This window comes from Salvelinus fontinalis, chromosome 23, assembly GCF_029448725.1.
Source record: "Salvelinus fontinalis isolate EN_2023a chromosome 23, ASM2944872v1, whole genome shotgun sequence".
Classification (NCBI taxonomy): Eukaryota; Metazoa; Chordata; class Actinopteri; order Salmoniformes; family Salmonidae; genus Salvelinus; species Salvelinus fontinalis.
The window spans coordinates 34309810-34335117 of record NC_074687.1 but is presented as its reverse complement, the minus strand read 5'-3'; the positions used below and the strand labels follow the sequence as shown (position 1 = coordinate 34335117).

At 41.8% G+C, this 25308-nt stretch overlaps 2 protein-coding genes across 4 annotated transcripts in view; both read left to right on the top strand.

The window, feature by feature from the left end:
- Positions 1-12200, top strand: part of kif5c (kinesin family member 5C) — a 35252-nt gene extending 23052 nt beyond the window's left edge. Inside the window, exons 15-26 of the mRNA XM_055878540.1 lie at positions 1957-2103; positions 2263-2451; positions 3605-3722; positions 3827-3903; positions 4059-4168; positions 4319-4420; positions 4641-4701; positions 4788-4859; positions 6377-6481; positions 6564-6780; positions 8428-8622; positions 9544-12200. Of these exons, the coding sequence (XP_055734515.1) occupies positions 1957-2103; positions 2263-2451; positions 3605-3722; positions 3827-3903; positions 4059-4168; positions 4319-4420; positions 4641-4701; positions 4788-4859; positions 6377-6481; positions 6564-6780; positions 8428-8615 (1386 nt within the window). The 3' untranslated portion in view covers positions 8616-8622; positions 9544-12200. The remainder of the gene's footprint in view (positions 1-1956; positions 2104-2262; positions 2452-3604; positions 3723-3826; positions 3904-4058; positions 4169-4318; positions 4421-4640; positions 4702-4787; positions 4860-6376; positions 6482-6563; positions 6781-8427; positions 8623-9543) is intronic.
- A 184-nt stretch (positions 12201-12384) lies between these two features.
- The window catches only part of LOC129821185 (ly6/PLAUR domain-containing protein 6B-like), a 53990-nt gene continuing 41066 nt past the window's right edge, over positions 12385-25308 (top strand). For all 3 annotated transcript variants that reach the window (XM_055878543.1, XM_055878542.1, XM_055878541.1), the window contains exon 1: positions 12385-12535. The gene's annotated coding sequence lies outside the window, so the exon portion shown is untranslated. The remainder of the gene's footprint in view (positions 12536-25308) is intronic.

Here is a 25308-nt window from a genome sequence, read left to right as displayed (position 1 = left end):
GCATCCCGTGATCTGAACCATCAATTTATACATTTTAAGTTTGTTCACAGACTGTATTTAACACCAAGAAAATGTTTTACTCCCAACTGTTCCCTGTGTCCCCTAAATCAGGTTGGCACATTCCTTCATATGATGTGGGAGTCACCTGCAGTTAAATGCTCCTGGGGCAAAGTTACAAAATTATTTTTTTATATAAATATTCAATGCTTTGCATCTATTATGTTACTTCATGATGCTAACCCGTTGAATCTCTCAATCAATCAGAGAAGATTATTGCTGGCAGGCAGCACTGCTGTGAAGAAAATGATGGCTCTAAGATGGCAATCACCCCACTCTCTACCATTTAACCAGTGGATTCAGTTACTATTAGAAATGATAACATTAGAATTATGAACAGCGAGAATGAATGGTGCTAGTCAAGGAATCATTCAGGCCTGGACAAATATACTTGACTGTAAAGAACAATCTCAGCTAAAGCCTCACACATACAAACCAAGTATATACAGTACCAGTCAAAAGTTTGGACACACCTACTCATTCCAGGGTTTTTCTTTATTTTTACTATTTTCTACATTTTAGAATAATAGTGAAGACATCGAAACTATGAAAGAGTGTGCAAAGCTGTCATCAAGGCAAAGGGTGTTGTACTTTTAAGAATCTCCCATATAAAATATATTTTGATTTGTTTAACACTTTTATATTTACTACATGATTCCATATGTGTTAATTCATAGTTTTGATGTCTTCACTATTATTCTACAATGTAGAAAATAGTAAAAAAAATAAAGAAAATCCCTTGAATGAGTAGGTGTGTCCACACTTATGACTGGTACTGTATGTATATTTAGACTTGTTACTTTCTTTTCTTTCAGGCCCACGGGGCAGGGGTGGTACCGGGGGTCATCTCAAAACACAGACACGCAGTCTAATTAGCGATTGAATGTTATTTTTTCTTCATCATTGCAAACATTGGCTAAGCTTCGCAAGAAGCAGACAGGCAGTCAGGTAGTGTTATTTTTTTCAGGAACTACGATACGGCAGAAACTGTAAAGATCACCCTACACCATCACACAAAACACTGATTGTTTTTGCTCCAACGAGTAGGGACTGCGTCCTGCTTGTGCAACTGCAATATCCGTTACGACAGACAGAGAAGATTGTAGCCTTCATAATATAAATGTTTTGGAATGTTCGTTCAAATCGCCGCAGGGTTTTTATTTCAGCTGTTCAGAAGTATGAGGCAGAGACATAGGTTACATCACCATGGTACAGAAGAGGGTGTGTAATGAGCGAAATGTGAAGCGAGGGGGAGTGTGAACATCAGCTGTGTTAGAAAAACAAATGTGTGAGTTAAATAACACATGGGCAGAATGTGATCCGGATCCTTAGCTTTGAGAAAGAGGTTTCCAGAGGGACGAGCGGTGGCGGGCGTGGGGGAATACTTTGTATCCGTGGCATGGCATTTAAAAAAAATATCCATCAGATATTGACTGAATTATTGCACATACAACATTTTACTGGCATGGACAAATAATGAATGAAGTTCAGGTATTACATTTGTTGTCAGCATTTTCTTAGAATGTGGGGAGAAACGACAGGCACAAGAAAAAGTATGAAAGAGTGGCAAGAGTAAAATGAAAGCAATCAATCCAGTGAGATTGAAGTGATTTTTCACCCTCAAACACAGGAAATAGGAAAAGACAGATCCTCAGGTGGGCGGGGCATCCGCGTTGCTACAGATCTCAAAGGACTGGATATGTACACCTCAGGAACAATTGCTTTCACCTACCCAGTTGTCTCAGATCCGTGAAGGAGAGTGAACAAGGGCAGAGGGAAGGGAACATTCCTGGAATGAAACTCAGACCATTTCTCTAGCATTCCTCTGCCCCGTTCAAAACATATTCTAGAATATGGATTATGACTGGACTGTGATTGTAAAATGTGTGTGCGTTTCAGACCACTCTGGAGGGGGTGCAGAGGGAGCTGTCCAGTCTACAGGAGCTCAGCAGTCACCATAAGAAGAGAGCAGCAGAGATCCTCAGTCTACTGCTCCGAGACCTCAGTGAGATAGGAGGCATCATCGGCACCAGTGACCTCAAGGCTGTAAGGACACACATTATACAGACATATTACACAATTACACACTTACACTCATACACACATGTACACACTCTGTCATTGAGACACACTACCTGTTACAAACAGTTTTCCATACAAGCACATATTTCATACACGATCTCACTCACTCTCTCTGCTCCTCAGATGATGGAGGTGAATGAGGTCATCGAGGAGGAGTTCACCATGGCCCGTCTTTACATCAGTAAGATGAAGTCGGAGGTCAAGTCTCTGGTGAACCGCAGCAAACAGCTGGAGAGCTCCCTTGTCGACACCTCCCGCAAGATGCAGGCCAATGAGAAGGAGCTGGCCTCCTGTCAGTTACTCATCTCCCAGGTAACCAGGAAGTGGATTTAGCATAATCTTCTATATATAAAACAAAAAACTGTCCACTCTCATTGCCCTTCAAGACTTGTTGAATATTTTCCTTTTTTCAGTTAACTATTCTGTTCATGCAGCTTGGTTGGAAAGTGAGGTAGTAGCTAGGTTTCAATCCAATTGGCGACAGATTTTCATGCAAATATTTAAAAAATCTGCAGAAAAACAATATGCGCATTTTCCCACCAGAGATGTGTTTCCATCAAATTGACTTGTTGCAGATTAAAAGGCTGTTCGTGATGACGTAGTGCACATAAAATACCATTTGCGGTTAAATTCCCATGTATCAAATAAAAAATGCAAGTTAAATGGGTTTCCTTCGCATTTTCAACTCTACTGATGGTTTTCTCACAAAAAATGTTGCGTTATATAGCGAATGTGCCCACTCTGGTATTGGCACGTGTGCTCTATCCAACAGCGATATCTGAGCGCTGTTGGATAGATTGCACATATAGTCAACATGATGAGATTAATTATTATGTCATAAGGTGAATGCACCAATTTGTAAGTCGCTCTGGATAAGAGCGTCTGCTAAATGACTTAAATGTAAATGTAATTATGGACAAAAGAGCGAGATTCTTTTTATTTGTCAGTCGACAGCCAAGCATCGATCATCATGTCACCAGAACATGACCCTTGATATTTATTGGAAAGGAGCATCAAGCTCATCATCTTGCACATTCACCACCCTGTGAAGTTAATCATAATTCATTTAATCTGTAGCCTAAGAAACGTCATGCTTTCCTGTTGAGTCGTAGTGGGAGGACCACACAACATGTCATCGCGTGACTGAAGTTTACTTCCATACGATGATTATTACAGTACATCAATATTTGCGCATAAAAACGTTCCCACCAACATTTTCACCGACAATAATTAATTTTACAGACACAAAAATATGTGACACACACAAAAAGAGCTCACCCTGTCTAGCGTGTTTTGTCCACATTTGGAAAGTTTACCGAAAACAATCTGACCTGTCATGACATTTTTTTATCCAACATTTACAATACTCGCATTAAAAAATTGGATGGAAACCTGGTTAGAGAAAGTATTCTTTTGCACTGTTATTAACCCCGTCCCTGCCTGATGGTGTGTGTCCTCCATGCAGCACCAGGCTAAGATCAAGTCTCTGACAGACTACATGCAGAACATGGAGCAGAAGAAGAGACAGCTGGAAGAAAGCCAGGACTCCCTGATGGAAGAGCTACACGCACTACATGCACAGGGTGAGACACGCGGACACCAACACAAACATGCCTGTCACCAATCAGTCCATCACACAAAGAAAAATAAACTATGTCTCTTGTTTTTTCATTTTTCATCTCCACAGAGAAAATGAAAGAGGTACATGTGATGGATAAGCAGAAGGAGCACCTGACCAAACTGCAGGATGCAGTGGAGATGAAGGTAAAGATCTTTCTATTGCTCTCATTCTCCCTCTCTCATCCCTCCCATTTCCGATGTACCCCCCCCCCCCCCACTCTCTTTCAGGTTCCTGTGAAAGATAAATAAAATCAACGAACTTTGACCCTTGACCCTGTGTTCCCCTCTGCACTCTGTAGAAGACCCTAGAGGAGCAGATGGAGAACCACAGAGAGGTGCATCAGAAGCAGCTGTCTCGCCTGCGGGATGAGATCGACCACAAGCAGAGGGTCCTGGACGAGCTCAAGGAGTAACATCCTTTTTATTTATTTCAGTTACACGTCTTTTTTTAAAGTCCCATTTCAGGTAGTAAACATAGTCCCATGCGATAAGGACAGTATGTACAGTGTAGCATTGATTTATACTTTACTGAATAGTGACCACTGTGCTCTCCCGCTAGTCTGAACCAGGGGTTGCAGCTGGAACAGAGGAAGCTGCAGTCAGACAATGACAAACTGAAGGCCGAGGAGCTGGAGAAGGACGAGCAACTGCAGAAACTTGTGTAAGTCTGCCTATTACACTATCTACCACAGCGCTGTTCTGTTCTCCTCAAACGTGTGTGTAGCATGGTTATAACATGGTCATAACGTGGTTATAACATGGTCATAACGTGGTTATAACATGGTCATAACGTGGTTATAACATGGTCATAGCGTGGTTGTAACATGAAATGAATTGCCAAGCCCTGAACACCATGTGTCCTCTCTTTCTCTCTGCTGAAGCTTCATGAATGAGAAGAGAGAGCAGGCCAAGGACGACCTGAAGGGGCTCGAAGAAACTGTGGTGAGTGGAGGGCGTTATTATAGCGTACGTCTCAGGTGTTGATTGATGTTGAACTCATTGACCATGAGATGTATCAATTCCACCAGGCCAAGGAGCTTCAGACCCTGCACAACCTGCGCAGGCTTTTCATCCAAGAGCTCACCTCCCGCGTCAGCATGGTAAGTACAGGAAGGATAGGTTATTGGGGGAGATATCTCCTTAAGGCTCAGCTGGAATGTTTCCACTCTGTAAACTTTCACATATGCACTCATTTGTGGGCTTACTGTATGCCTTTACATCCACCTTTTCTGCTAACAACTAACAAGGCTGTTGCCATTGTTTGGTGAGGTGTTATTGGTTACTAAGGCCAGAAGGCAAAGGCAACAACAAACCAAGGTGACTTTAGGAACCAGTTTCCCACACGATGTACCATATACTGTAAATGTCAGCAGTTGGGGTGTGTACCACCACACCACCAGTCACGAGTCATGACCCAGTCAAATTCCCTCTTGGTCACGATAATCCCATCCAAAACTGTGCAAATGAATGGCGCTGATGGGTAGCCAACCGAACTTGCTAATGGCCCTCGCTAATGGCCTGGTACTCGGCACTATATTGTCCCTCTAATCATTCGCTAAACACTTCCTGATTTAATTTGAGTAATCGGAATAATGAGGACAAATGGTGATGGGAGTTAGAGCTCCAGGCCCGAAATGGACACAGAATGCATGAATACATTTTTAAAACACGTTCCCGAAATGACCTAAAGAACAACTGGTCTGATCCGAGTGAGGGAAGCAGCAGAAAAGGCAATTGTTTTGTTACTTTATTAAACCGGAGCGATGGAGAAAGGGAGAGAGAGAGAGACACAGAGCTAGCAGCTGTAGGTCAGGGAGCAGAGGCCATGCTGTGTGTTAATGTGAGTGTGAGTAAGACACCGGAGGCTCAGAGCACCTGAGCAGAGACATGGAGGGAGAGACCGCAACTACTGTTATCTCGTGCTAAACTAACTTCTTGCTAGTTATTTATTATCTCATTAGATTATATAGTATATCGTATAGTACCTGTCTTGACTGCATCAAACCGAGAGATGCTAGCTAACTATGCTAATTGAGGCTAGCCATAACATTACTGCTCTTCTCACTGTCCTACAGTTAGCCTACACATAACAACAACTTGGTCGTCGTAGCCTTTCTTTCTCATTTCACTTTTAATACTGGCATTTTAATTCCATCTTCCATTGATTACGTATCCCCTAACTTGCTTGCCCCACAAGCAGAGCAGCAATGCAATTGTCTCGGTCTCCGCGGGAAGCGCAAGGATCAGAGCGCATTCCTTTTTTGCAACTTTTTCCAAATCATTAATATAGAGTTGCATCATGCAGCCCATATGTTTTGATTTCTAAGACATTCCCAGATATATAGGCCTATTGCAACTAAATAAATAGTGGATTTTATTGTGATAGTGTAGGCTATGTTAAATAGATTTATTAAACTTAGTAACATGTAGATGTTCTAAAGGCGTGCATCAGCAGCTTCTATGCATAGAAGCCCGGAGATGCTTAACATGTTTATGTTAATTAACAGTTAATTACCTTGAGACCGGCAGTGATTTGCATACCACTTACCGTCTGACACAATTTTGTGACCGCCACAGCCCTATGTGTGATGTCACTTCCTTGCTTCTGTCCAATCAGAGTGCAGAAATGGATAATGAGGAGGCTGGGGGCAGCCTGGCTCAGAGACAGAGGATCACCTTCCTGGAGAACAACCTGGAGCAGCTCACCAAGGTCCACAAACAGGTAGGAATCGCACGCACGCACGCACGCACACACGCACACACTGTGACTACATATCCTCCTCTTCCCCGTCTCTCCTCTCCAGTTGGTGCGCGATAACGCCGACCTGCGCTGTGAGCTGCCCAAGCTGGAGAAGCGTCTGCGGGCTACGGCTGAGAGGGTCAAGGCCCTGGAAGCGGCCCTGAGGGAGGCCAAAGAGAGTGCCATGAGGGACCGCAAACGCTACCTGCAGGAGGTGGACCGCATCAAAGAGGCCATGCTCTCCAAGAACACCTCCAGGAGGGGGCACTCTGCACAAATAGGTGAGAGACGGTGGTGTCGTGTCTTTGACTATGCCAGATTAATTGCTATGACATGCTATTCTATAAAATAATTTCTCCGTAATTAATATTACCTGATTGAACTAATCAGGTAAATGTAATTAACTAGAGAGGGACACCACGAAAGAATATTTATAGAGCTGTTATCTTCCGAATAAACTCTTAAAGATTTAGTAATATTTTACATCCATAGCAGTCACATTAATCGTCATTTTATTCAGTCTTATCTGAAAGTGGTAAATCCTTGGTTATCTGCAAGAATCCTGGCTAACAAGTTGAATCAGCAATACAAAATTGGGTTTAATTATTTATTTTACTAAATACCTAACTAATCACACAGAAACACACATACACAATTAAATCATAACTTGATTACAAAGTGCCGTCATAAAGAAAAACGTCCCTAGCGGGCGGAATAGATATGACAGCTTGTTACACAAAGGGAAGGGGTTTTAGTGAAAGAGCGGGAGACTGGAACAGGGCCGAAGCTGTGCTATCGTGAATACAGTATCTTATGCATTCTAAATTACCGCCCATTTGAAAAGGAAAATGCAATAAATATTTACTCTGAGCTGCGCTTCAGTAGATTGGTGGTAGATGGAAGGCCGTCTTGCCAAACCGAGTCCTCTGTCCTTTGAAGAATGTCTCCGGTGGTCACTGGATACGTTGGAGTAGCGTCGATGTGTAGTAGACGGGATACTCTGACTGTCCTTCCTAACCTGCGTTTGTAGCAGCTGTTGCTAACTCAACGGCTAGGAGGTATCCCTTCTGTAGTGAATACAAGTTCAAAGTTCATACCATTTACAACCAAAGTCCATGCTGATGTTGGCTTAGTTCTGTAGTTATTATCTGAACCATTCTGACATCGGATCGTCATCCTAAATGTACCCGGAACAGGAAGTTATATTTTTGTCAATGGCTTTTATAGTGGAGGGAGAGGGGTGTGTCTGAAAAGTTTATAACTCATGTCTCTTCACAGGGGCGGGCCCCTAGTTGAGCAGATGCCCAAATTTATGAAAATCCAAATCTCTCATTTGGAAGCTAAAATTACATTTAATATCTTCACAAATAATTTCATATTCAAGCATTTTAATTAAACAACAAGTCCATGTGAATCCGATACCTCTGACGTTTAGACTTTCCACAGTAGAGTTTATGTCATTCTATCATTGATGAGAATGTGTCAGAGGGCAACCGAACTGACATAATATACCTTAAGTACCACCGCATATGTTCAGTTGGTCGGATTACCAGAATATAGTTCATTCCCCCCCAACTTCTGATGTTCTCAGAATCTCTATGTTAACCAATGGGTTTTCTTATGTCACATCAGTTATAGTAGGGAGAGAGAAAAAGGGGGAAAGAGGTGTTTATGACTGTCATAAACCTACCCCCAACCCAACGTCATGACAGTGGTACACAGTAGAGAATGTAGGGAGAAGTTGTCCCCTACGTGTCTCAGGGAGCTTCATGTTTCATACTGTATCCAGTGATAAATAATTTCCAGGTAACTTAAATTTAGCTGACATATCTCTGTATTAATATATCTGTGTGTGTGTTGTACAGGAAATTGTATGAAAAGTTTCATATCAGTGTATATTCCCTGCCTCGCCCCTTCTCTCTCTGTAGCTAAGCCCATCCGTGCAGGACATCAGCAGCACTCCACATCCTCTCCCTCAGCGGGTCATTCCATCCGTGGAGGCTCTATCCGCGGGGGTGGAGGGGTGTCTAGCCCTCACCACCACCGCCACCCGGCCTCTCCATCACCCCACCGCCAGCAACAGCAGCAGCAGCAGCAGCAGCACCGCAGCAAATAAAGCACAGGTTAGTACAGGACACATTGTCATTAGTCATTGATCAATTCATTAGTTAAATAAAGTTTTTTGTGGGAATATATGTACGATTTTAGTGCTTAGTTTGAGGTCCAACAAGTGGATATGCCTTGCGACTGCTCCAGAAAGCTTAGTAGATCCCTTCTCTCTGATGGACTCCAATGACCTTTCCTACTTCCCACACTGCTCTATTTTTAACCTTACATTCATTCCTTACAATTTATTCACAGCTGAAATTGAAACAATACAGCTGTTGAATGCTTGATTCAGCCAAATCACATCTTGGAAGAAATGCGTATGGTAACCCTGAGCCCAGCTGTGTGGCCATTTCTCTTTTTGTCACGCGTTTAGCATGACTTAATCACATTGGACTAATTGATGATGGGGTCTGGTATTGGCCCACTCTGGTGCCTTTGGCCTTTGAGAAGATTAATGACAGCCAGGAAACCAGCCATTAATTAATGAAGTCTCAAAGGCTTTAATTCAGGCTTTAATCAGCCCTGAGAGAACTCTGGGAATCACTTGAGGTTTACAGAGAAAGCCAAAGGCCTCAATGACATCTGTGTTGGTGCCAATATCTAGGTCAGGACCAAAGCATTCACTCTATTCTAGAAACTAGTACACAATATCTGAATCTTAAAGAGCATTAGGGTCCCTAGGAAAATGTTCAGAGGCACTTTAGCCTCTACATTTCAAATATAAAGTTCAATATTGGTCCTCAAGGGGGCAGCACATGTATATATAAAATCAGAGCTTTGTGTTTTTTGTCCCTTTCATGACCTCATGTTATCTGAAATACTTCACCAATCTAATGCTATTACCTCACACTTACAATGCGATACTAGGCAATCGAACCATAAACAATCTCTTTCTGAGTCTCTCCCTGAGTCTTTCTCTCTCTCTTTTTTCACAGCTGCAGGTGGAAGCTGGATTTTCCAGCTGGATGTACAGACCATATCTCCTCTCCGTTTGGGACCGGACCCCACTCCGGGACTGTCTGGGATATTCTCTTTCCCCATGGACCTTGCTATCTCTCTCTCTAACCACTGGGACCAATCCTCCTCTCCTTCTCTCACCACTCTGCCTTTACTGGGACTCCAGACTCCTCATTCCTGAAAAAAACACACTCTGTAAGCCAGATATCTTTATTAATAGGTCTCCTATCCTCAGCAAGAGGAAAGAGAGACTCCGTAATGCTGAAAAAGTGCTTTTCATCTCTCGCCTTCTTGACTCTCTCTCACTCTCACTCTGCCTCTGTTTCTGATGTTGTATCGATATGCCTCTCTCTCTCTCTCTCTCTGACTGAAATGTGTAATGAGCTACTACTATATGTTGTTGAGGGTGATGTCTCTCTGGTGCTTGTTCAGTGTTGTATCTTGTGAAACAGGCTGGATTTCCTTTAAGATAAATTATGAGAAAAGGTGGTTTAGAGGGTTACATTGAATATGGTTGTTTAGGGGTTTCTGTCTAACACCAATGCCCTCAGAAACAATAGAAGGGACCCGGATGTTGTTAAGGATGAACGTTTGGAGACACAGTTAGTATTGTAGTGTGTTTTAGAACCCACATAGTGTTTTTTGATGAATGTTTAAGATCACCTTTAAAAGTAGTGGTTTTGAAAGGAGCACTCTGTTTTGTACTGAATTTTGTTGATTTAATGATTATTATTTGCGCAACTGCTATTTATTTTACACATTTTATTTATGCAACATTGATGTTAGTTATTTGAACATGTGCTTTGACAATATCACACACTACTGAAGTCACGTGAAGATTCTATGGTCATACTTTACTAATCTACTCTGCTTGAGATGCACATTGTTAAGATACAGATCAACTTTCTTATTGTAAACATTTCTAAATCAGAGTATGTATCCCATATGGTTTTAATAATTGCCAAGCTACAGTAACAACATTTTAAGACAGCATTGGAGCAGATTGTTGAGACAGAACATTGAATTTCCTGCAAATATTTTCTATATTCTTGGTTTCCGGGGCATTGAGTCTTTTCATTTGTATTACATGCAGACCAAATCGAAATACATTAATGAGGTGCTATGAAGCCAAAACTGACGGATCGTACAGCTTGTGAAAATTTCCGAGGAATTAGACCTAAAAGATGTAAGGTATTTTGTAATGCCTAACATGGTTATTATACCGTATTTCCTTCCTTTGCTGGGTTTCGTTTTTTGCTGCTTTAGACTGAATGTCTCACATGCCAGTTTGTTATTTTAAAAGCTGTATCGTCAATTTTCTTTATAAATGAAGGTGTAGAAAAAGATGATTGAATACCTGTGGTAATCTGAAGTTGAAGAGATGATGAGTTGTGTGATTGGTTGTTTCCCCACTGCAATGATGCTGATCAGCCCATCAGTAGATCTTGCAGTGTATGGGCTAGTCGGAACTGAAGTGTTTGAGTTATAGGGTTTATCAGGGATTTCATGTTTGGTCTTTCTGGATTTACTCTCTCCGCTCTAAAGAAGTAATACAATCAGAATGGTTTACAAATTATATAAGGTTGTCATTGGTCTGGGATCTAGAGTATTTCCTCCATGTCACTTGTCTACTTGTGGTCCACCTGTATTCATGGTGCTAAAGGATATTCGGGCTAATGTTTTGTAGATATCTGCTCTCTGTCATGTATCAAATCAAGTGCTTTTCAACTGGCTCTTTCATTCTAGTTCACAAAGTCTAAATAATTGTTTTTCTTAACTTTGTATGAGGTAAGGGAAAAAATTAAGACAGTCGTACAAATACAAATACAAAATAAAAAATGCTTACTTACGGGTCATTTTCCAACAATGCAGAGTTAAAGATAACGATTCAATGTTTTTTTATAATGTCTAAGTACACAGTGAATAATGAATTATGCTGTTGTGAAATGTGTTCTATTAAGGTGTCTTGGAACAGGGTCTAGCATTCGTTCACCTCTCACACTGGTTTCCTGTTGAAAGTCATGCATTAATTTACTTACACGATGACTGTTGGCTTCTGTCAAATTCCTGAGCTGAATGTCATTTCCTGTTTTAAATTTAATTTACCTTATCGCTTCTCGCTCTCTCTCTTTCTCTCTCTCCATCTGTCGCTCTCTCTTCTGAAGTGTCTTTGGTCACTGTTAGTAACTCTTAGTCTGAAAGATTTGCAAAGAAAGCGCTTGAGTCAACTATCAATGAGGTTTATGGTACAAGGGACAATGTTGCTCAGACAACGGTTTTCACAAGTTAAAGAGAAACTCTGACATAAATCATACTTAGCCATTTTCTCATCATATGCCATATGTAGGCCGATGTTCACCACAAGATGTATCTCTGTCCTGTACCTAATAAGCTACCACACTGTTCTGTTCGGACACAATAGTGCTGTTGATGATGACTGCATGGTGTAAGATAGCAATTTCAGATGTCAAGATTCATTAAAATAAAGACAGATAAAACTGAACAAGTCTGGTGTTAGCCAACATAATAGCCTATTTCTTTCCCTTTACTTATTTAAATAGGCCTACATGATCATCTTGGATCCATAGACTGAACACTTTGTTTCAGACACAATAAAAAATATGTATATTATCTATATCAATATGTTGTTGTTTTTCTTCTGGGAAATTGTGTAATTTTTTTAACAGCTATTATGAACAACTTGTGCGGGGGTGATTTGGGTCCTCACACTTGCCCACGCAAGATTCCCATATCCACTTCTCCTCGAGAGGGAAACTTCACCTGCCCTTCAACCCCGCCCTCCGGTTGGCTTCCCCGCCTCTTCCCGGGTCCCGCTGCGCCTGTAGCCCTGTCAACCACACGGAGACGAGGCAACATGGGTCATACACCGAAGTTGTAGGCGACGAAAAAGATAACTACCTCACCATTTTCAACTAAATCCAGAAACAAACTGACCAAACATTGCCAAAGGTAAGTCAATTGCACGGTTACACGGTTTTGCAATGGAGGAAGGCGCAATAAGTGATTGATAGTGTAGGCTACAGATTTTTGCATAGCCTAATTCATAGGTCACATCTAGCCATTATTGTAAGTATTACAGAAAACGTAATAATTGATCGAATATGGAAATATTTATTGTAGTGGTAAATTGTGGTGTTTATTTTTTTCTGCTTCTAAGGGGCGCAAATCTTGTTATCGATGGCAACGTAGTAGTCCATTGTTGTGAACTGTTGTCCATTCAGCAGACAGCTGTTGGTGACATGTTTAACCATCGAACAAAGGCCATTGTATTGGTCCATTGAAAATGTATGCGGAACACTCATGCCCAATAGTTTCCAATGGTTGAGCCATAGGACAAACAATGGACATCTAAGTGTCTGTACTGTGTACTCTTAACTATGGGGTACTGGCAACTGAGGAACAGAAATGGTTATGTTGTGTCACTCACTGCCCATAACTGTGGTCCAAACCACAACACCAATCATTTGATCATTCAACTTAGAGATTTCATCACTAAGTATGATCCAGAATTATGTAAAACTATATGCATTTAGCACCATAATGTTTTGAGTACAGTAACTGAGCCTACAATTTAATCAGTTTTGTTGTTGTTGTTGTAGTGGTCAGGAAACCACACACCCAGCCACCTATAGCCCTCCCTCTCTCTCCATTAATGTTCAGCTATGACAGTTGCAGTGCCACAAAAGGCTAGCCTGTTTGTGTGTGACCTGCCGGCCCAGGGATCCACTGCTGACCCCTGTCTCAATCTGTCACTCAGGACCTAGCCAGGGCTACACAGCTTCCAGGAAACAGAAATGTATTGCCATTTTCCCAGTTCCCAGTTTCTATTTATGCATATTTCTTTGGCATTTCTTGAGTATTGCTCTCACTTAACGTAGGCCTATAGCTCTCACTCATCATGTAAACATATAGCTGACATGTTGCTCTGAAATCTTACATTAGTACATATATTTATTTATGTTACGTCATTGTCATTAAACACACAACATATTTGAAATATGAAAACAAGGACATAATTTTGAATGAAATCTAAGCTACCCATAAAGCATCACTCACCAGAGGGTACTTACTTTTGGTTGACTTTGTCCGGACAGGTGGTTCTCAGCATGGTCCCATACACACCAACTGCTGCCAGTAGTCCACCAGTGCACAACCAAAACAAGTTCAAAACAGACTGCCTACCCGCTCTCTTCAAGTCAAGGCTCCATACTTGTACAAGTCTGGTGCTCGGTGTGTGGGAAAAGTAGGGGGGCATGGTGCTGGCATTTGTATTATGCCCTCCCCCCGGCCTTTAAATCCCAATTCTTCCAGACTAGCCCTATTTTCAGCTATATCTCTCATTCTAGCATTGCGCCAACTTGATACTGCAACCTATGCAGGATTATGTTAGGCTTCTCTCTGTCCTTGTCATCCTGTTATCTCGCTCTCTTCCTTTATCAATGCACCCAGCAGCCCCATTTCTTCCACTGTGGCCGTCTTCCATTTTCTTTCTTTTTTTCTCTTTCTCTACCCATCTCAAACCTGTCAGCCCCTCTATCAGCCGTGTCCCTCTTCCCTCTATCTCCTGCCATCAGTCATTTTCCAGGGTAGTCAAGAGTGAAACTGAGCCCTCCTCCCCCTTCTTATCATGTCTGTCTGTGTGTTTGTCTGTCAGTCTGCTGTCAGGACAGTGGGAGATCACAGGGGAATTTGGCGATGAGCTGTTTGAAGTGGTGCCCTGTTCTTGAGGAGGGCCTCAGCTGATGATGGCCTTAGAGTGGAAAAGGCAGAGAAGAATCCATCCATATGTGTCTGTTTGACTGGTTTCATCAAGGGCCCCCTCCAGTAAGACAGAATAGAGAGTTTATAAATAAAAGGATGAACTTGGGTTACCTGGGTAGTAGGGCTGCACAATTAATCTAATCCACATCAAAATCGCCATATTGACCTGTGAAATATCCATATAGCAAGAGATCCATATCACATGCAATATTTTGAAATGCAACTCAGCCGCGTGTAACGTCTGTAGTTAACTCCGTCTTGTCAGTTTTCAGGCTGTTCTGTTAGGTCAAATGCAGTCTACAGATTGTACCAAACAAGGACACTTTTCCACTTTGTTTCTTAATATAAATCATTCTATTTATATGGTTCCAACAGTTCACCCAAGTGTTTTGATCTATATCGCAAGTCAAATCTCAATAGTTGGTTAAAAAAATAATAATAAAAAAAAAAAAAAATCGCTGATATCATGTAGCTATAGCCTACTGCTGCAACACAGAGATAAGTGTTGCAACCCTGAGCTCTGGTATTGCTCAAACAGTGCTGCTGCACAATGTTTAAAGTTTGACTATCATTTAATTTATTGGGCGCCGGTCCTTGGCAGTAAGATCTAGCTCACAGACTTCTGGGTCAGTGTGTTTATAGTGAAGGAGAAGCACATGTGAAGACATACTACTGCTAATGCTGTGGATAGATAGCACAAGCTGTGTTTTTTATTATTGGATTACGACTCAGTCAGAACATATCTGATAAGAACCCATCTGATATTAAGCATGATGATAATAATATGATGATGATAATACCGTTTTTTTCCATATGACCATATTTTGCCACATTCTGAGTCCTGATCTTAATCCCCCCCAAAAATTGGGGTCTTTTCAGAAAAGCAGCAAATAAGTTCAATTCCTGGTTTCAAAGAAAGATACTAAAGATAAAAAAAATATATATATATATATATTTCGGTAAGTTGGATGGATGTAATGTACAATAGAATCAACAAAATGTGCCTGTAATCAACAGTAACTACAATGTGGCTTCAAGCACATGTGTTCCTTTTGTTAGTTGCCAGTTTGTTGCAGAAGGTTCTTCATTAAATCATTTGGATACTGGCCAAGGTTTTAAGTTGCTTTTTGGTGTTTTTCTCCCTCTGTGTCGTATAACTGACTTCATCAAGGCCGACCCAACTCGAGGCAATTACACAGGAATCTGAGTGGTCACACACTACCAATTAACTTTTTATCACTCTGCTGAAAAGAGGGGGCCTTGTTCACTGGCCTGCTTTGATTCAGCAGCCACTTTCCCCCCATGAAAAGAGAGGAGAGGGAAGGAGACAGATGGAGAGATAGATAGACAGAGTGAGAGAGGGGTGGATGGTGGTGAGTTAAGATGACCAGATAGATGGCAAGAAGAAAGGTGGAGAGGGAAAAATGAGTCTTCTCAGTTCTCATGGTCTTCTCAGTTTTTAACCCCCCATTATATCACCCTCCAAACAAACCCCTGCAACAAACCTACTGTTATAAGCACTAATACAAAAGCTACATATTATATAATTGGATGACAAGATGTAAATGGTTTTGTTCAGAAGGCGTTTAGATAAACTCCCCTGCAGCTAGGATTTAACGTTAATGAAAAACAGGAGCAAAATGAGAACATAGCATTACATGAATGTCATATGATTATGATACGCGAAGACTCCATATGTTGTGAAAGCAATGACGTCAAGGCTTTGAGGTATAGGGTCTTAATATAGACATGTAAAACAAAAAGTAAACCTTCAGGCTACACCTCCATCACGTGTCATCTGAGCGCCATGTCATTATGTCATGCAGCCTCCCACCCGGTTTATGTCATTGACAAGTTGAGGACAGGCTATCATTGTGTGTAGAGAGAGATTGATGGACGTCACCTACTCAGGCTTCCCCCCATACTTAAACATAGTTACCTCAGGAAATCTGCCTTGCTGTGGAGTCTTGAGAAATTCCCAGTTGAATTAAATGCATATGAGATCATCTACAACATTTCCCCATTATTTTCATTGGACTGGTTGTTTTCCAACCCATGGTGTCAAAATAAATAATGCCCATGGAATGCCCCATTGTTGAAAAAGGGGAGTGTCAGTGGTTCCTTGGAGGCTAGTCTTCTGATTGAAGGGGCAGGTGAAAACCTATGATCCAGAACCACAAGGGATGGTTCCTGCACTAATAAGGTCTGGTCTGAGGCACCTGCCCTTTCCCCATGTTATTTTCATGATTTTAGGATGGATGATGGGGGTTGATGTCCCTGTCCAGAGGTGATGTATGACCCAAAGACAAACAGGTTGCCACAGTGACTGATAAGAGTCGCTTACGAACATTGGCAGATTGCCATTGTGTCCTACCTGAGGAAAACTTGGAATTCATAAGGTTATCTTGAATCAACATTTTAAACTAGGTAGGGTGAGGCAGAAAGAGAGGTGGGAGAGATTTGTCTGAAAACAAGAGCATTTCATTAAGGTACAATTTTCACATCTCTGTGTTCTTGCAGCACTGACTTCTGAATACTTAATAAACTCTGTCATGGATTTATTTACCTTTCGAAGTGGTAGGCGCCCTCTAGTTAGTCTCCGAGGTGGTGAATCACACATGTGGTGTGGAAAGACCTCATTGCCATAAACAGAACACCCAAGTCTTCATTTCTAATCCTGTCCCAAATTAAGAGTTACGAACATGCTGATCTTAATGTTGGCACCTGTGAACAGAAAGGGATTTGCCCAGGCCAAAGATGAATCGTTAAAGCAATGGTTCCTTTTTGGACTGCTGAGTTAAGGGAGAGCCCTACGCAGGGCATTGTGTGATTTAATCTCTGCCATGGAACATGTCTTAATAAACAGAAACTGGCACTGCCCCATAGAATGTTCAGGCAGTCTGCACCACCGGCTCTGCACTCAGGTGACATATGTGAAACCATGGGAGAAGAAGGGATTACTATATTCATCCTCGCTGGATAAAACTTCCAGGCATCTCTATTCAATTACCTTGGCCCAAGGCCCAGGTGAAACAGCTAAAGGAGTTTAATTTAATCTTAACCTGACAAGAGAACTCCGGGATAGGACCCAATCTCTCATCATCTCTACAGATTAGATCTCCAAGGAGCAAGGTCGACAAAGGCACAGGCAGACTAACTGGGGCAGTCGCCCAATGGCCTGCTCTGGTTCTATTGATTCCACTGTAGGTTCGGAGAAGGAATTGTGTCTCGTTAATTAAAACGATCGAAGACCCTCGACCGTTAAGGAGAAGCTCTCAAAGCTTTAATGAAGATAATCGCCAAGTTGAATGGTCCAATTATACAGCCTATTAAACCAGGTACTCGTTTACAAAAAAAAAGTGAAAGTGACTCCATCCAATTTTATAGTTCCTCATGGTACTGAGTGAGTCAATGCACATGAAATGTTTATATTTTGGTGTGACTGTCTAGTTTGACAAAGGATTTTATGTTTAATCTACACTTTAATTACATTTTGGCCTGTTTCCGCCAGTGCCCCTAAAACCGATGAGAGAAGACAGGAGAAGTAGGCACGTAGTCATCCAGTTCCGAGCAAGTTAGAGGTGGCACATTGAAAAGCTATAAAACCTCATTGTTTTACAGTCAAAATGTATTTCCCAGCTCTACCTGCGTCCTCTTCCAGCTACAAGAAGCCTTTTGTCCATGAATGAAGTGCCTTCTATTGGAAAACACCTGCAATTCCAGGCTCACCTTTTTCATTGAGACTCAGTATCTGATGTTTGAAAGACTGCTTTGTCCTCCTGAGGACCTTTTATGGTACCAATATAAGCAAAGCTTAAGCCTAATATAATTCGGCTTTGTCATGTTTTTAAAAATAATTTTAAACTCTTAAACCCTCTGGATTTTTACCGTTTTTTCTGTTTGCCAGTTAACAGTTCATGGGGTCAACTGGCTTAGACAGGCTATAACTATGTGCTGAGTTTCACACATTCCTGCAGGGCTTCATAGGTAGTTGGTTGAACGTAAACTGTATAGCACACTAGGTGGGTGGAGTAGTAGACCATTTGAAACCAATTGAAATCTAAGATGAATAAGCCTGATCCTGTAAATCACAGTCAGATCTAACTGTCAAGACACAATAGACATATCTCCACTCTGAGATACCTCTGTCAATAACGGTCTGACACAGCACAAATACGCATTAGTCTCACTATTCTTTCTCAATCTCACAATAGCTCTCAGTTCTTGTGTTGAAGTTGTTAAAGATAGTGTGTTATTACCTACCACTTGTGGAGCTATAGGTACATTATATATACAAAAGTATGTCGACATCCCTGTCAGCCATACCCGTTGCTGACAGGTGTATAAAATCTAGTACACAGCCATACAATCTTCATAGACAAACATTGTCAGTAGAATGGCCTTACTGAAGAGCTCAGTGAGCTCACCATCATAGGATGCCACCTTTCCAACAAGTTAGTTCATCAAATGTCTGCCCTGCTAGAGCTGCCCCGGTCAACTGTAAGTGCTGTTATTGTGGAAACGTCTAGGAGCAACAACGGCTCAGCCATAAAGTGGTAGGCCACACAAGCTCACAGAACGGGGTGCTGAAGCGTGTAGCGCGTAAAAATCATCTGTCCTTGGTTGCAACACTCACTACAAAGTTCCAAACGGACTCTGGAAACAACGTCAGTACACAAACTGTTCGTCGGGAGCTTCATGAAATGGGTTTCAATGGCGGAGCAGCCACACACAAGCCTAAGATCACCATGTGTGTTCTCTGGAGTGATGAATCCCGCTTCACCATCTGGCTGTCCTACAGACAAATCTGGGTTTGGCGGATGCCAGGAGAACGATACCTGCCCCAATGCATAGTGCCAACTGTAAAGTTTGGTGGAGGAGAAATAATGGTCTGGGGCTGTTTTTCCTGGTTCAGGCTAGGCCCCTTAGTTCCCGTGAAGGGAAATCTTATGTGCTTCCAACTTTGTGGTAACAGTTTGGGGAAGGCCCTTACTTGTTTCAGCATGACAATGCCCCTTTGTAGAAAGCGAGGTCCATACAGAAATGGTTTGTCGAGATTGGTGTGGAAGAACTTGACTGGCCTGCACAGAGCGCTGCACAGAGCCCTGACCTTAACCCCATCGAACACCTTTGGGATGAATTGGAAGGCCGATTGCGAGCCAGGCTTAATCGCCCAACATCAGTTAACCAAACTCACTAATGCGCTTGTGGCTGAATGGAAGCAAGTCCCCGCAGCAATGTTCCAACATCTAGTGGAAAGCCTTCCTAGAAGAGTGGAGGCTGTTATAGCAGCAAAGGGGGGACCAACTCCATATTAATGCCCATGATTTTGGAATGAGATGTTCGACAAGCAAGTGTCCACATGTCGCATATATTACCCCTAGTGGATCAGTTCTGGAGAGTCAACAGCATACTGCCTTCTTGACAGCTGTCAGGCAAGAATTTGGCTACTTTATTTAGCAAACATTTGGCATTTTGTGTAGCCAACCCCAATGGTGAAGAAGCATTAGTTCCTTGCCTGAATTCCTTCTGTTTAAGGGATTTGATGTCTTTTCACATCAAAAACATCCCCAAACGGTTGCTCCACTGATGCCTCAGTAGCGCTCACCCATTTGTACTTTTTGGCTTCACCTGCAGAGTGCTTTACAGCCGATACCCGAGACCGCTCAGGTGGTTTTCTGGGCCCATGTCCACCCCTTTCTGCGGCATCCGCGGTGAAAGCGGTTTCGATTTCCTGGCAGAGTGGGGTGATACAAAGACAGTACTTGTTTTGGAGACTCCCTTTTCTAGGCCTAGTGGGCTGGAACCTGGGGAGCAGGGTGGGAGTGGCAGGGGGTGGGTGGGGGGGGGGGTAAGGGGATGCAGAGGGGCATAATCTGACGGTCAATTAAACTGACCCTAAAACTCACACCCATGTAATGACCAGGAGGGATGGTTCTCCAGGGTACCGAAGCACTGACTTAAGGGAGGCCGGCAAATTTGCTGTCTACCATGGGCAGACAGCATAAAATCTCAATATTACATTCGGTCTTTTCGAAAAATGGTCAAAGACTCCAGTCACCCAAGTCATAGGCTGTTCTCTCCGCTATCGCACTGCAAGCGGTACCTAAGTGCCTAGTCTAGGTCCAAAAGGCTCCTTTACAGCTTCTACCCCCAAGCTGTAAGACTGCTGAACAATTAATCAAATGGCCACCAGGACTATTAACATTAACCCCCCTCTTTGTTTTTACACTGCTTCTATTGTTTATTATCTATGCATAGTCTCTTTACCCCTACCTACATGTACAAGTTACCTGGACTAGCCTGTACCCCCGCACACTGACTCGGTACCGGTACCCCTGCACACTGACTCGGTACCGGTACCCCTGCACACTGACTCGGTACCGGTACCCCTGCACACTGACTCGGTACCGGTACCCCCGCACACTGACTCGGTACCGGTACCCCCGCACACTGACTCGGTACCGGTACCCCTGCACACTGACTCGGTACCGGTACCCCTGCACACTGACTCGGTACCGGTACCCCCTGTATATATCTGCATTATTGTTATGTCATTTTATTGTTCATTTTTATTGAATTTTTTCCATTAGTTTATTTAGTAAATATTTTCTTAACTCTATTTCTTGAACTGCATTGTTGGTTGTTGTATTTGGCACGTGACAAATAAAATTTGATACCGATTAATCGGCCGATTTTTATATATATATATATTTGTAATAATGACAATTACAACAATACTGAATGAACAATGAACACTTTTATTTTAACTTAATATAATACATAAATAAAAATCGATTTAGTCTCAAATAAATAATGAAACATGCTCAATTTGGTTTAAGTAATGCAAAAACACAGTGTTGGAGACAATTTAAAGTACAATATGTGCCATGTAAAAAAGCTAATATTTAAGTACCTTGCTCAGAACATATGAAAGCTGGTGGTTCAATATTCCCAGTTCTTCAATATTCCCAGTTAAGTTTTAGGTTGTAGTTATAATAGGAATTATGACGCGTCGACTATTTCTCTCTATACCATTTTTGTATTTCATAAACCTTTGACTATTGGATGTTTTAATAGGCACTTTAGTATTGCCAGCCTAATCTCAGGAGTTGATAGGCTTGAAGTCATAAACAGCGCTGTGCTTCAAACATTGCTAAGAGCTGCTGGCAAACGCAGTAAAGTTTGAATGAATTATTACGGGCCTGCTGCTTCCTACCACCGCTTAGTCAGACTGCTCTATCAAATATCAAATCATAGACTTAATTATAAGTCAACCGATTATGATAAAAAAAAATTATATATTTTTTTTAAATACATTTTATCCCCTTTTCTCCCCAATTTTCGTGGTATCCAATCGCTAGTAATTACTATCTTGTCTCATCGCTACAACTCCCGTACGGGCTCGGGAGAGACGAAGGTCGAAAGTCATGCGTCCTCCGAAGCACAACCCAACCAAGCCGCACTGCTTCTTTAACACAGCGCGCCTCCAACCCGGAAGCCAGCCGCACCAATGTGTCGGAGGAAACACCGTGCACCTGGCCCCCTTGGTTAGCACGCACTGCGCCCAGCCCGCCACAGGAGTCGCTGGAGCGCGATGAGACAAGGAAATCCCTACCGGCCAAACCCTCCCTTACCCGGACGACGCTAGCCCAATTGTGCGTCGCCCCACGGACCTCCCGGTCGCGGCCGGCTGCGACAGAGCCTGGGGGCGAACCCAGAGACTCTGGTGGCGCAGTTAGCACTGCGATGCAGTGCTCTAGACCACTGCGCCACCCGGGAGGCTGATTATGATTTTCCAACGCCGATACCGATTATTGGAGGACAAAAAAAAGCCGATACCAATTAATCAGACGATTTTTATATATATATTTGTAATAATGACAATTACAACAATACTGAATAAACACTTTTATTTTAACTTAATATAATACATAAATAAAATCTATTTAGTCTCAAATAAATAATGAAACCTGTTCAATTTGGTTTAAATAATGCAAAAACGCAGTGTTGGAGAAAAAAGTAAAAGTGCAACATTTAAAAAAGCTAACGTTTAAGTTCCTTGCTCATAACATGAGAACATATGAAAGCTGGTGGTTCCTTTTAACATGAGTCTTCGGTCGACCTCTAATTCAGATTACAGTTTTGTTTCCTGGATTTGAATAAAGTCTGAGCTGTGTAGGCTACAGTTCGACAATCAGCTACGCTACACATTATTCAAGTAATCTTAAAACATGTTGGAGTGGCAGTTACTTTAAGTTCCTCCAGTTAAGATGTAAACAATATACAGGGAAAAGTTCACTGATAATTTCAGTGAACTAAACATGCCATTTGTCATTTTATGTCCCTTCAAACCTTTTCCTTTTCTTTGCCCACTGATTGAGACTGGTAGATGTTCATTAATGCAATTCAAATGATTGAAATGGACACTAGTAATGTTGCAATTATGTCGTCAATATCCCTTTTTAGAATGTCTTTGAAAGATACACATATTACCTGTATTAAAATACAATAATTCCAAGATATTATCTTCTGCACTTATAGCAGCACAACCTAGCAGCCACATTTGGTAGTGATGGGTGAAGAAAAAAATCGATACACTTACAGATCTCAATATTATTTTGGACGATATTATATCAATACTTTGACCCCACGTATCGATTTGTAATTCTTATTCAAAATGTTTTTGCTAGGTAGCATTAGCTAACACTAGTCGACCGTACCTGCGCCAATTCTCCTGTATTTTTCATCTTATAGCTTGTTCTCCATCATATTTTTAAATCGTGAGCAATGTTTTCATGACTTGCCATGACTGATCAAAGCAAAATTTCTCATGCTCTCTTGTCTTTCTGCAGCAGACATATAGAAAGCAATATGTTTGGAACATCAAATCGCATATCAAATTGCAATCAGGGGTTGGGGAACAGAACAGAAAACAGAACCGAAAACTGGAATAGCATAACATTTTTATAGGAACAGGATCAAAACCAGGAACGAAAGTGTTCTATACTGTTCCGGAACAGAACCGTTATTTTAAAAGCATGGGAACTGGTTAATAACGTTATTTTATATTCCGGGCATTTTTTTCCAGTCCCACTAAAAATGCAACAAAGCGCCTATGGAAAGCCCTCACTCAGTCACTCAGAAACGTATTCCAGTGTGCCTGCTAACTGAAAATCTTTGTCTCTGTGTGTGTGTGTGTGTGTGTGTGTGTGTGTGTGTGTGTGTGTGTGTGTGTGTATAGGATACCTGCCCCTTCCTTTGAAGCATAGTGTGCTGTAGCCTACTGAAGTTTACAAGCGTTATTCCAAAATTAGGGAGAGAGATTTTTAATTAGAGAACAATGGATAAACTTTTATTCAACGCTAGTTAATGATACTATAGTTATCACATTTCACATTGGATGTATTATCGACTAAAAGGTAAGACGTGCCTTTATTTGAATTCTGGTGCCACTCTGCACACACAAGCTTGGTAGCTAGCTAGCTAGGTAGTTTTGGTCCAACATTAAAGCAACTCTCTGAAGTTCAAAAAGTTCCTTTTATAGAAGCTGGTCCTCGGTAGGTGTAATTCTGTGGGCCTAATTCAGATAATATATGTCATAACATCAAGATGCCCAGCGCGTCAAAGAAGGCCTCCTTCACCCTTTCGCTCTCTCCTCACCAACAAAATGTAATTTGCATCTCGCGCCCTATACTTGTCTGTCGAATGCATGTAAACAACTATAGCTTTTGCACGCTCAATAGCAAGTTGCTCTGTCCGCAGTGATTGGTGAAGTAATTTAATGTCGAGCTAATTGTAAAATATATATATTTCGGAGGGAACGATATAAACCGTAAATTCTTTGGGGGTTGAAACTGTTCAGAGCTTAATTTCCAACCTCTGATTGCAATACATATATAATCTTGAGAATCACAATACATATCGTATGGGACCTAAATATCAAATATCGCGAGGTCCCTGGCAATTCCCAGCCCTAATGTGTGGCCAATATGTAGAACATGACATCATCTTGACATGATGCAACTGGAATGAGTCAATTACAGTAGAAGGGTGTTTTCTTTCCCTCTCTTTTTCTGTAGCGTCATTCAGAATCAAAATGACCCCAGATTCTGCACACAGAAAAACAAACCTATACCCAAGGGTCGAACAATCAGGTTCCTTTCCTCCGCTCCGCTCCACCCCTCGCCTCTCACTGAGGCAGGACAAGACGAGATCAGATGACAACCACACATTACCCTCACCAATGTATTACCTCAATACATCACCTCACCTCCTCTCCTCCACTATATCACTGTATACCCACCTGAAATTGCCAGGGGGAAGGCAAGGCAATCTTAAGTGTTGGTTTGACACTGTACCACAACCTGTTACCCCCTGGGGCTGTGTTTTCAATGAGAGGGATGTCTTTGTCACGCAAATAATCCATTTATGCACAAATGTTGTACCAAAGTGATTCCCCCAGCCTTTTCACTTGACTGATGTCATTTTTTTGTTGTCATTGTAAAACAATGCAGTGCATGTAGGCCAGAGATGCTTTGCAAGAGACCTACATAGAAGTCTTTCTACAGGAAACTACAGTACAAGAAAATATAGCATGCATATATTGTATAGCCTACATAGATTTAGTGTTGACCCTATTTAGTCGACTGGTCGATTGTTTGGTGTATAGGCTGTTGGTCGACTGTGGTTTGTTTGGTCAAGCAGTTGCAAAACAATATAATGTGGCACACGAGCCACGTGTCTTATTCGTGCCTGTCTCAGTGGCCTATTCCATTGCGGAATGGCTTAGATGCACAAAGCGCGTCTCTCTCCAAAATGCTCTCTCCTGTAAATGTGTGCGCATTCATTGTTTTTTAACTCATTGTGTGAATTGTTTGCCCTTTGATTGTTAGTGTCTATCAATTCACCATTACATATATCACCAGTAGTACATTTACCGTTAATCATTTCTAATCAAT